Genomic DNA, 11,929 nt, shown 5'->3' on the forward strand with positions numbered 1-11,929 from the left:
ATCATTTGTTTAAATGTGTGGCACCTGTATGCCTTTTTATTGATTTTTTAGTTAATGGCTGTTTATATTTTTAGGATATTTCTGTAGTAACTTTTACTTTATGAGATAGACGTGCTTGGAAAGTGGAACATTCAGATCCCCCTACATCAGATGTGATCATTGGAAACCTTTAGGCATCGTGCTCTGAGTAAAAGACTCGTGTTCCCTGTTCCTTTTTGTGAGTGTTCATGGGGAAAAAAAATCTGTCTTGTGTCGGCGCAGTAAATTTGTAGACCCACCCAAACAATAAACAGTCTGCCCTCCTGCTGCAGGCTAGGCCTCTGCTTATTCTCATGCTGAATCCATTTTCCATTAGCTTCCTACTATAAGCCAACTGCCAGAACAAAAATAGAAACACACACAAAGACATTTGAGGTTGTGTCTTTCTAAACATGTGGTTGTGTTGGTTTTTGTCTGCATGTACGGGTGAATTGGTGTGTGTATGTCTGTGTTGACTCTAGACTGTCCATTGGGGGGAAGCATTGAATATCCTGAAGCTGGTGGTTTCTCGATCAGCCAGTTTGGTGCAGCCTTCATCCCCAAACAGTGACCTCTCCTACGAGGACATCAGCCGCGTATGGGACCGCTCCTCCAAGGCCTTGCCTGGGAAAACGCTGAATTTTCACTTTGACATATCGGAGGTTAGAGACTCTTTCTCTGACTTTCTTTTTTACCGTGTTTTTGGTTTGAAAGCCCCTGTCACTTTAGGAGACCTTAATGCTTGTATGTTTTCCCCTGTATTTTTTCCTGTATTTTCCAGGGTGTGGTGCTTGTTGAGCTTGTGTGGAATCGTGTTAAGGTTTTTGGAAAGGAAGCATTTCTTCCCCTTCCTTAATGCTGATATTTCTTTTTGACCAAACCCCTTGAGATTAGCTTGAAAGCTTGAAAGGTAAACACAATTTGCCAAGCAGCACAGTCCTGAAAAGTGGAAAGAATGTCAAAGATACAGACGGAGTGGCTGATGTGTGGGAACTGAACAGGGAGCTATTTGTGTAGTCCATGAATGGCAGGAAATGATGTCAGCTCTTTGCTGCCGTCCTTTGTATGTGAATCAGTGAGTTTTACTGGATAGCCAACAGCGTGTGTATTTAAACTTGAGACACACTGGACAACCACTGATATTTCTTGAAATACCCAGATACTTTTACACTGAGGGATAAAGCACAGGAAAAGTAAGTTTGTTTTACCACTAATACTTCACGCATTCAAAATGCCAAGAGGAATAAAAAGAATGAAAGATAGCCAGTTATGTTAAAAACATCGATCACTTTGCTGTCATTTTGGAACGATCAAAGTCCAGAAGAAACATGAGCTGCTATGGAGCCTGAGTCGGGGATCGACTAAGCAGAGAGGGGCTTTACTTTTTCAAACTTTCCCTGACTTATCGACGTTTCCGTCTGCACATGTCTGTTTGTTTGTGTCGGCGCTGTCAGACACCGGTGATTGGTCGACGTTATGATGACCTGCAGCGTTCTCCAGGCCAAGATGTGAAGAGCAGGACCACAGCAGTGACCCGCAGCACCTCCTCTACCTCCTCTGGATCCGCTTCCAACAACGTCCTGGTGCCGGTCAGCTGGAAGAGGCCTCAGTCTTCACAGGTAAGCACTTCCTCCCATTCCTTCTTAGAATTATGCTCATAGTAAGAAGGGTGAGGAGCTGCATTTGGTGCCTATTTAACACAATATTACCCCATTTACACCAGGCATTAAAATTTGATCTGTATCTTTTGTTTGAAATATTTCCATTTTCTCTGCAGAAAAGAACACGGGAAAAACTGGTGAATGTATTGTCTTTGTGTGGACAAGAAGTGGGGCTCACAAAAAATCCTTCAGTAAGATACACTTCTCGACACTTGCTGGCCAGTTTTTTATTATCATGCATTCAAAAATAACTCATTAACCATTGTTCATGTGTGTCTCTTTGTGTCTCTGTGTAGGTAATCTTCTCCAGCTGTGGGGAGCTGGACCTCATGGAGCACCAGCCTAGCCTTGTGTCCTCCGATGATGGGACCCGAGAGCCAGACAACACAGATGACACCACCTCAGAGCAGCAGTTCAGAGTCTTTAGAGACTTTGACTTCCTGGATGTGGAGCTTGAAGATGGAGAGGTGAGTCCCAGGACCTCAAACGTTTAATAACAGTGGTAAAGAAAAGGATTTATCCTTCTTCTCACCTCCTCACACATTTGATGGACATATTCAACCTTGTAAACACAAAGGGTCGCCTGGGTAGCTCACCTGGTACAGAGGCTCCGTCCCCACTCCAGCAACATGTCTAAGCTGTCCTATTAAATAAATTGATAAAAAACAATAATCTTAAAAAAAAACAACAAAAAAACATGATTGAGCGTATATGTATACTGTACTGGGTCAGGTCTGCCTGCTCTGTGTAATGGGGTTTCTTTTTTCTGTTTTTTTTTTTTTTTCTGTGCTATCTAGGAGCTACAGGTAAGTTTAGTCATACTCAATTTGTCCTTGCTGTGTTCTTTTAAAGTTTGCTTGTGCTGATAATTAAGTGGCCTGCGACACTGATGGCAAAGTGTAGCAAATATGGGTGCATGGTGTGTCATTTTCAAAACCGATTCTGCAACGTTCATGTGTAAAAGATCTATCCACTCAACTCCTACAGTAAGTATTAGAAACACAGTATGTTTAGCATATTTCTCATACACATTACATAGGACTAGTAGTCTGATAGTCACCAGTGACATGCATGCCAACATAAGGTGTCTTTCACCACGATTACTGATTTCTTTAGCTGATGAGTAATTGTACCTTCAGGGGACTTCAACAGTGTTTTATTATATTTTGTCTGGTTGTGAAGAGAAAACAAGTATTTTTTTTTATATTGTACACACAGCTGACCTTAATTAGAGTTTAATCTTTAACTCAATAAATAAAATCCTTGTTTGCACACAGTTGTATGTCCCAACCTTGCTCGAGTCAGTTCTGTCAAATTACACTGAGGCCCAAATGCTGATGATATACACATTGGTGTTTCCATTGTTTACAGCAATAACATTGTTGCTTTAACTGGTTAAATTTAACATCATGTTGCAGTGTTCAATTGTGAATATCTCGCTTTTGGAGTCAAGCTTAAAAACCACAGTAACATCTTGGCATTTTCGGCAAATTGATGCAATCTCTGCATATCTAAAGCTGCAGACATTGTATCCTGGAACACAGTGTCAGCTGTTCCCTCTGTGCCTGCTAACATTTCACACGGACTGAAAACTAAAACAACTGCTTTGGTCAACAAAAGTGCACCACAGACAGTTTTTTATAAGTTAGTTGAATGGCCTGATAAGGTGTGACTAAAGTTTTCTGACCACATGCAAACTTTGTTTTTGATCACAAATGTCAAAGTCAGAGCCTTTGCTTGCTCTCAAGCATTAGGGTAATCGCCACAGGAAGTCTCCCTTGTTTGATCCGTTGATGTGGAGCTTTGGTGGAATGTGAAAGTTGGCTGGCATCTCCAGAGTAATGTCCTGTTGAAAAGTCCCTCTGCATTTTAAGCGAGATGCAGTCACACTCCCAAACCCCTAACCCACATTTGTCTGCCAGTTTTATCATTATCTTGGTTTTTGGTTGTAGTTTGAGGAACCTCTGTAACAAGCTCACAACACTGCGTAAAGCTCCAGTATTCCTTCTATTCTTAGCTGTAAGGGGGGAAACTCCCTCATAGACTGCCCCCTCCCTGAACCGTGTGTGTGTGTGTGTGTGTGTGTGTGTGTGTGTGTGTGTGTGTGTGTGTGTGTGTGTGTGTGTGTGTGTGTGTGTGTGTGTGTGTGTGTGTGTGTGTGTGTGTGTGTGTGTGTGTGTGTGTGTGTGTGTGTGTGTGTGTGTGTGTGTGTGTGTGTGTGTGTGTGTGTGTGTGTACTACTTGGTAACTCAAAGCCCTTCTTCTCTGTTGCAGGGAGAGACTATAGACAACTTCAACTGGGGTGTGCGTAGACGCTCCATGGACAGTCTGGACCGGAGCGACCTGCAGCCCCTGGAGGAGAGCCAGCTGTCCAGCAGCATGCCCAGCCTCAGCAAGATCACCCATGAAGACTCAGACGAGTCGTCTGAAGAAGATTCCCTCATGGCCAGCCAGATACTCTCCCACTCACAGCTTGTAAGTTCACCTTTGTTTTGTATACCAATAAATAAATGTCATAATGAAGAGGAAACGCTGTTGAAGCATCAGGAAAACGATCCTTATCACAGGGTTTCTGCAGGTCTTGAAATGTCTTGAAATTAGCTCAGAATGTATTAAAAACATCTTAAATTTCATTTAGAGAGGTAATTCACTAACTGCTCAATAAGGCTGCTCAATCCTTTTTCTGTGAAGGCAGGATTGTAAAACTACATTACATTGCATTATTCTGTGTGGTATTAAAAACATCATTATAAATAAATCTTACATTAAACTTGATGAACCCTACAGAAACCTGTTATCAGTATTATGATATTGATTTCAACCATATTCCTAACAAAACATTAATTAAATCCAATTGGCAGATGACATTTACTTAGGGCATTCAGAGGATACATTATTTTCATCTTGGACCCTCCATGTGCTTTCCTCTTGTGCCACCCTCAGGTTATTGTCAACTTTGCACACAAGATATCTTATAATTTAATTTGCTGATCATGAATGATCACGTAGCTTCTCCTCTAGTGTCAACCACAGGACCAAATTTGAAAACTCTGGCCCCCATGCTTTTTCTTAATTCAACACAAATTGTAGGGTTTAATGAACACTGCAGTGTCCAGGGGCTGCTATCAGAGCTTTAAACTTTTGCATCATCTATTGTCTTTTTTGCATCGTCTCTTTGTTATTCCATGACCACTGGTCCTCTTTCAGTATTAGCTCAAATGTTTATGTTTATTGAAAAATGACACATGCTATTTAGAGAAAATGTCATGCTTTGTCTCTCTTGCAGATGGTCCGCCTCTCTACAACAGCAGAGAACAGTAACAGGGACTCTTCCTCTGCATTTTTCAATACAACTTCAGCTGATTCAACTCCCCTGAACAGCAAAACTCCTAGTTTCGAGGTCCAACAGCCAGAGGACTCGAAGCAGCGGGTGAATAAGGGCTTCAGAGTGTCTGAGATACTGGGAACTACTAACTCCTATCGCAATTCCATACTTGAGTTCTTCACAAATTTTGCCAAATAAGCTATTCTGTTGCATCTTTTCGTGTGTCTTGGATGTTTTAGGTGCTTTGGGTTCAGTCTATGTTAAGTATTATGTGGCGTTGTGACTTTTCTACATTTCCTCTCTTTGTGCTCTGCATGAGCCGGTCTTTTCTTGATATTTCAGTCGGTGCATGCTAAAGGAGAATTAACTAAAACCTGTACGCAGGCAGTCTATAACACTTTGGGCTATGGGCTAGTTTGTGCCTTATTTTAATTGTGGCAGTGTTAGGGGGTTGTAGCCAGCAATTCTGTGTTTGTCTGTTTAAGGCAATGTGTATACCTATTGCTTCTGTGTGGGTGGCTCTAAGCAACAACTAAAAGCTCTTGGCATGTGGGAGGTCGAGAAAGGTTTACACATTGCCTGTCCCAAAACATGAGTGTGCAGGGCCACGTTGCTGGCTGAATTAAAAAAAAAAAAAAAAAAAAAAAAAAAAAAAAAAAAAAAATATCTATTTAATTGGCACAATTTATGCACACTAAATTTAAAGTAAAGATAAAAGAAAACCCCACAAGGAGTGTCCATAGGGTCCCACGCCAAGGTTAGTGTATCCATTTTACCCACAAACGTATCTGTTTAATAATGAAGTATAACAGAGGGAACACATGTCAGTTCATAATAATCTTTACTGCATGCTGTCTCAGTATTTGTTCATAACTAGTTCATTTTGCCAATTGCTGAGAAAGCACGTGTCCTCCCTGTGTTCCCTTAGCATGATGTGTCCCAAGAAGAGGAAGACCCCATCATCCACGAGGACGACCCCTCTCTCTCCATCAGTGACATACCCCTGGAATTTCACTGTGGTGACAGTTTGACAATGGACATGGTTCACATTGATGACAAAGGAGGACTGGACCTTGACAGCTTCTTACCCAGGTACCTACTCCCAACTTCTCTCTATATTAAATAAAGTTAGATAACAATGCCATTAATAACATGGCTTTATGTCCACTCAGTGTCACCGAGGAGGAGAGAGACGACATGCTGGAGTCCCGATCTTCACCGCCACCGTCACCCTTCTTCTCCGCCATCCTGGCAGCTTTCCAACCAGCGGTATGCGATGATGCAGAGGAGGCTTGGCGAAGTCATATCAACCAGCTTGTGTCCGACTCCGATGGATCCTGTGCAGTCTACACTTTTCATGTGTTTTCTTCACTGTTTCAGGTATTACACCACGGCATTGTAGCCAGCATACACCTAAATTCCATTTATCGTGTGCCTGGCCAAACTGAATAATTAAACTGAAAGGGTAACAGGATTAGTTATTGGCTGATTAACCTTTAGAGGGAGAGGCTTCCTTTCAGAAGAGGTCTGATTAATTACAAATAGAGGGCGCTCTGTAGATGCTTTCAGCTCGAAAATCTTCAGGGATTCATTAACCAGATGTTGTTCACTTCACTGACCAAAGCTGACAGTGGAGAATTTCAGAAATAATGACCGAATGGAAGTGCCTTAAATGATGTAGGGGTGACTTTGACAGTATCACAGCCAGCCTGTTTTTCTTGCTTTGCAGAATATCCAGACCAAATTCTGTTCCTTGACCTGTGACGCTGTGAGTTACCTCGGTGACGGCCTGAGAGGATTGGGATCAAAGCTTTTGAGGTCTTCTCAGATGCTGACGTCCTGCTCAGAGTGCCCAACACTATTTATTGATGCGGACACCGTGAGTAACCTGAGATTTTTTTTTCAGGTTTCAAATACTTTTGGTAGTAACTTTGGTAGTTGAACAAATTCAACAGCAAAACTCTATTTTTTCAGATTATGTCCAATGGATTCCTGGAAAAAATGAAATTCAGCGTATTGGAACTTCAAGAGTATCTTGATACATACAACAACAGAAAGGAGGCAGCTCTGACTGTAAGGACATTTAATATTATGCCTTCCAGTCTGAATGTTACCTGTATGCTGTCACTGAGTTGTTTAAGTTGTGATTCTGTTGTCTCTGTTACCAACAGTGGTTGCACAACTGTAAGGCCACCTTTCCCAGGAGTGCTGGGGGCACTGTGATAACATGTCAACCAGCGGAGCATGAGGAAAAGGTACAGTAAAACCATACCTTCTTAGGAATATGAGCTATAACTCTGACATGCTATCATTTCAAATGATAATTTAAAAAGAATTATGATTTTTAAGGAAAATTTATGCTGTTTCTGTAAGAATGGAATTACAAAAATGACTGGAAATACTAAATATTCCACTTCCAACTGACTTTTTATACTGTACACTTCTCTGCATTACGATTACTGTGTGATACTGTAGCTCTGTGAGTGTTACCTCTAATTTTCTATGTATATGTAAATGTCAAGTTCCTGACAACCTTGAGTTGCCGCACATCACATTGATATCTCATTCCAATGTGCATTGTGATCATTTTTAGCTCTGCTGGGCATGGGAGCAAGTTCTCTTAAGTTGCATTTGATCTAGCAGTAAACAATTACGCTCACTTCACAACTGAGGAAAGGAAACTGCTAAACGGAAAGTTTTGCTGCTAAAACTTGGTACTTAATAGCTAAGAGATTCCCACCAAAGTGAGTGCATTTGTGCTAATTAACAGGCCAAATTGTTACTTTGCTTGGCTTTTTTTACTTGGCTTTGATTAAAGGTGCCCTGTGGAGTTTTCTTGTTAACAAACGAAAGTTATGGATACATTCAGTGTTACTCACCAAAACGCATTGTGTGCATCCTGCTCTAACAAACGTGTTGAGTGCATTTTCTCACTCATTAAACATTTGCAAAATATTTTAAATTCAGCATTGTGTACTAGCTTGTAGTCTTTTTCCTCCCTGTCTTTCTTGGCGCATTGGTGTGTTACCGCCACCTGCAGATCAGTAGAATAATGTGACACCATCAGCGGGACTAGGTTGTGTATCGTGTCACCATGTACGTCATTTTGCGCATGCACAGGACAAACAAAACGTGGACCCACTCATTGCTAAACACCACAGGTCAAAAACTCCACAGGGAACCTTTAATTCATGGCGACCACCAGCCTCACCCTCACTTTTCTCCTTCTCTGCATGCCAATAAAATGTGTGCTAATACTTTTCACCCACTTTCCAATGGAAATAATGAGGAGTTGCATGCCCTTCTTTTGATTCTGTTTTCCCTACTTCTTGTCTGTCCTGTAACATGCTTGCTTTGTAGCAAATGGAATCTCTGGCTGTAAGTTGGAAAATTCCTCTTTGTTGTTTTCAATGTTCTTTTTCTTTTCTTTTTAAAGCAAAACTTTGGCCTACTGTAATCCCATTTTCAGCACTTGTAAAGTCTTCTGTGTAACTACAGCAGGTCTGACATATATTTACAAGTACTTCTACAGTAGTTGTATGTGAGTTTATTATCCACCAAATGCAGAACTTTACCTGATCAAGTATAAATGAATATCTAAGAAGGAGAAACCTAGCCCACTTAAATGGCCTTTTGCTGACAACCACTTCTCTCTTCCTTTCAGCAACTGGAGCTCTGTCACAGACTCTACAAACTCCACTTTCAGCTGTTGCTGCTTTTTCAGTCCTACTGTAAGCTGGTTGAACTGGTCCATGTAATAAGCTCTATTCCCGAGGTAGGTACATCATGCATTTGCTTGTCCTCTCTTTTTGGAACCATGCCACCCACCATCTAATCCACGTCTCTATTTAATAATAATAATCCCTCTTAACCTTTAGCTGACAAATATGTCCAGAGAGCTAAATGAGCTGAAGAGCAACCTGAGAGTAGCAGCAGCCTCGGTGACGAATGATGAGATTGCTGCCCGTGAGAGCTCCTGCTTTGAGCCCACCTTCAGCTCCTCAGAGACTGCTGTGCAGGCCATCCTCGAGTGTCTGAAGAACAGCGAGTTTCCCACAGCCATCCGGTACATTCGTGAGTGCAGGTGAGAAAATAAAAAGGCTTGTTTTTCTGTACTTAAGGGTCAAAATATGCCTCCAGCCAGACGAATAACATTTAGTTTTTTTCATTGCAGAACATTGTGGCCTAACGACATCTTTGGCAGCCACTCCGAGGATGAAGTCCAGACTTTACTCAACATCTCCTTCAGACATCAAACCTTGGGTCAGACGGGAACTTTTGCTCTGGTGGGCTCCAAACAGGACCTGACAGAAATCTCTGTTAAGTTGATGGAACTTAACGGGGAGATTCGGGACATGATCCGACGAGCCCACGGCTACCGAGCCATCACAGCTTTCCTCCCAGACTCCAGGGTTTCAGGCTCCACTCTTTGATGGTGGTCTGGCAGTGTGTGACATCCGTTTCCTGCACAGCACCCTTTCCCATGCCTAGCCTCTGGTCCTGTCTGGGGCTGCTGCTATCATCTCAGTGGTTTACAGGCACTCTGCTCTCTCCTGGGAATAACCAAACCCCCTTTCCTCTTCTTGCTCTCAGCACATCAGAATGACTTAAAGTCAGATCTTCAGATGTGCAGCAATACTGTTGTTGTTTTTTTTAAAGATGAGAGACTCTGCTGTTACAAAGAAACTTAGGCTTTTATTGCACTAACTATAAAAATTGTCACAAAGCGACCACTTGCTACTGAGGTCAACAACTCTTACATTTAACAAATGACATACCAAAGCTAAGTAATTCTTTTTCAATTATGTTGTTTTAATTGTCAAGGGAAAATGTGCAATCCTACACTGAAGTGGAAGAACTTTACTGTTTCCTGAAAGAATGTATTTGAATATCATAGCATTGGAAAACATGAACATTGTTCGTACAGAAAAAGGGAGGCTTCATTACTTGGTTAAAGTAGTGTGTGTGCGTGTGCGTGTGCGTGTGTGCGGGTGCTCGAGTGTGTGATATAAACCTGACTACCATCACGGATGGAATTATGGATACTGATTTACAGAAATTGTTCACATTTAACTACTTCGACATGCTGCAAAACTACTGTAATGTTTCCCAAACCTACACTACATGCTGATGTGTGAGTTACCCGTTACTTAAAACATCTTCCTGTACCTTTTTAACTGCAGTTTTTAGCAGTTAGGTAAATTATTTAATATTATTTGCATTAGAAAAACAAGCATTTATCAGACTAGATTTATAAAAAATAAATATTTTGTTTCATCTTTCAACCTGCCAAGCTTGCAAATTCTATGTACTATAAAGTGTAATAGTAATGCTTATGGACAAAAACAGAAATTATTTTAACTGAATAATTGTTCAGACTCATAAGATTGTATTTTTATGAACTTACAATTTGAGATGCATGTAGAGTGAAAGATAGCTACATATTTGTAAAGCTTCCACAAGAACGGTGTGTTTAGCCTCTCGCCTTGTAAATACTACTGCCTTTGCAATTTACTGTTCTTTGGTGTTCTGCACACTAATGTAACAATAAAAATAAAACCTTTGTTAACTATGGTTTCATTTTGTGTGATAATACTGTTTTATTTTTTATAAACTTGGGAACTATGGTGCCTATAAGCTCTACCTGTCAGATGCAGCTTTGAGAACACCCCTGACAGAAAGAGGAAGCATGACATCTGGATCTGCCAATTCTCATGATGGAGGAGGGTAAGGGTATACAGCCGGAAGCTTAGGAGCTAGGGAATGAATGAACCCACACATTTTAACCATATTATTCTTCTGTTATTGAAAGAATGCAACATATTCGACCATAATTGCCCCGTTACGGAGTCATCCTAATATTGATGTAATAAGTCCCCTATCCTTGAATGTAAAAATGTACTAAACTGAACTGTAGTCTCTGTGGTATCCTAGCTTTTGAAACCTGTTAACTTTAAGTTACTAGAAATACTTACCTATGGATACAGACATGTAAGTAATATTGATGGTAGTTAACTGTTGAGAATAACGACATAGTATTATTCATTATTATAATGTTAAGTACTCCTTCCCATGATAGACTGTAATAAACTAGGTCCTTACTTTGTTTATACCAATGACTTTTACAGTCTATGGTTTATACTGATGTGGAATAACGTGGATGTGGTTTTGTTACTAATGAACGGTCCTGTAGGGGGCGATCATACACTGTGTTTAGGTAGAGTGCATGTCCTATGCCCATGCCCCATATACTATAGGTTAATCATTAACCTATACAGTATATGAAGCATTGGCATGGGAATTGGAAATGCCAAATAATGAAATATGGCATTGCATATATGCTCACATTAACCGTTAATGTGAGCGTATGTCAAATGCTATATCAAACAACTGAGTAAAGCTTTCCAAACTATTTGATTCTGTGGACATTCAGTTAATTAGGCATGAACATAAACTCCATATTTAGAAGACACACAACCGTGTGTTAAGATTATCTAAAAGACGTGTTCGTTCTGATTTCTGGAGGAAGGAGGAGGCTGGGGTCAAATTGAAAGATTAAGCAAAAGGTTTAATAAAACAACATGAAAACGACAGTCAAAACACAATTGTTACACTGCAGCTGACAGCGGACTGATCTCATGCTTCATCCTTCCGGAGTCACAGAAGTACAGTCGTGTGACATGACAAACAAATACACTGTAAACAGCGTGCTCCAACTGCTTCCCTTGCGGGGTCACAGATTGAAGTCCCGAATCTTACTCAGGATCAGAATTATATCCCTTGGAATTGTGGGTGTTTCCCTGAATGGAAACTGTCCCAGGTTAAAGACACACATCTGATTTCAGGTTTACTCCAGGTCACAGACAAAGGTCGTTTCACATGGTAGTGCCGATTCTGTTCAAGTTTACAGAGTTTGCATTTCCTT

General features: G+C 40.9%; 1 protein-coding gene across 6 annotated transcripts in view; it reads left to right on the forward strand.

The window, feature by feature from the left end:
- Positions 1-10,582, forward strand: part of frya (furry homolog a (Drosophila)) — a 69,155-nt gene extending 58,573 nt beyond the window's left edge. For 4 of the 6 annotated variants that reach the window (XM_028571046.1, XM_028571016.1, XM_028571024.1 and 1 more), the window contains exons 48-62: positions 501-680; positions 1,473-1,637; positions 1,796-1,870; positions 1,976-2,146; positions 2,477-2,485; positions 3,954-4,154; positions 4,966-5,109; positions 5,933-6,096; positions 6,177-6,384; positions 6,734-6,883; positions 6,979-7,077; positions 7,176-7,259; positions 8,669-8,779; positions 8,883-9,088; positions 9,179-10,582. In XM_028571046.1, coding sequence (XP_028426847.1) covers positions 501-680; positions 1,473-1,637; positions 1,796-1,870; positions 1,976-2,146; positions 2,477-2,485; positions 3,954-4,154; positions 4,966-5,109; positions 5,933-6,096; positions 6,177-6,384; positions 6,734-6,883; positions 6,979-7,077; positions 7,176-7,259; positions 8,669-8,779; positions 8,883-9,088; positions 9,179-9,437 — 2,226 coding nt within the window. In that variant the 3' untranslated portion in view covers positions 9,438-10,582. The remainder of the gene's footprint in view (positions 1-500; positions 681-1,472; positions 1,638-1,795; positions 1,871-1,975; positions 2,147-2,476; positions 2,486-3,953; positions 4,155-4,965; positions 5,110-5,932; positions 6,097-6,176; positions 6,385-6,733; positions 6,884-6,978; positions 7,078-7,175; positions 7,260-8,668; positions 8,780-8,882; positions 9,089-9,178) is intronic. The other 2 variants (XM_028571033.1, XM_028571055.1) reach the window with 1 other exon arrangement.
- The last annotated feature ends 1,347 nt before the right edge of the window (positions 10,583-11,929 follow it).

The sequence above is a fragment of the Perca flavescens genome, chromosome 3 (genome assembly GCF_004354835.1).
Source record: "Perca flavescens isolate YP-PL-M2 chromosome 3, PFLA_1.0, whole genome shotgun sequence".
In the NCBI taxonomy this organism is placed as follows: Eukaryota; Metazoa; Chordata; class Actinopteri; order Perciformes; family Percidae; genus Perca; species Perca flavescens.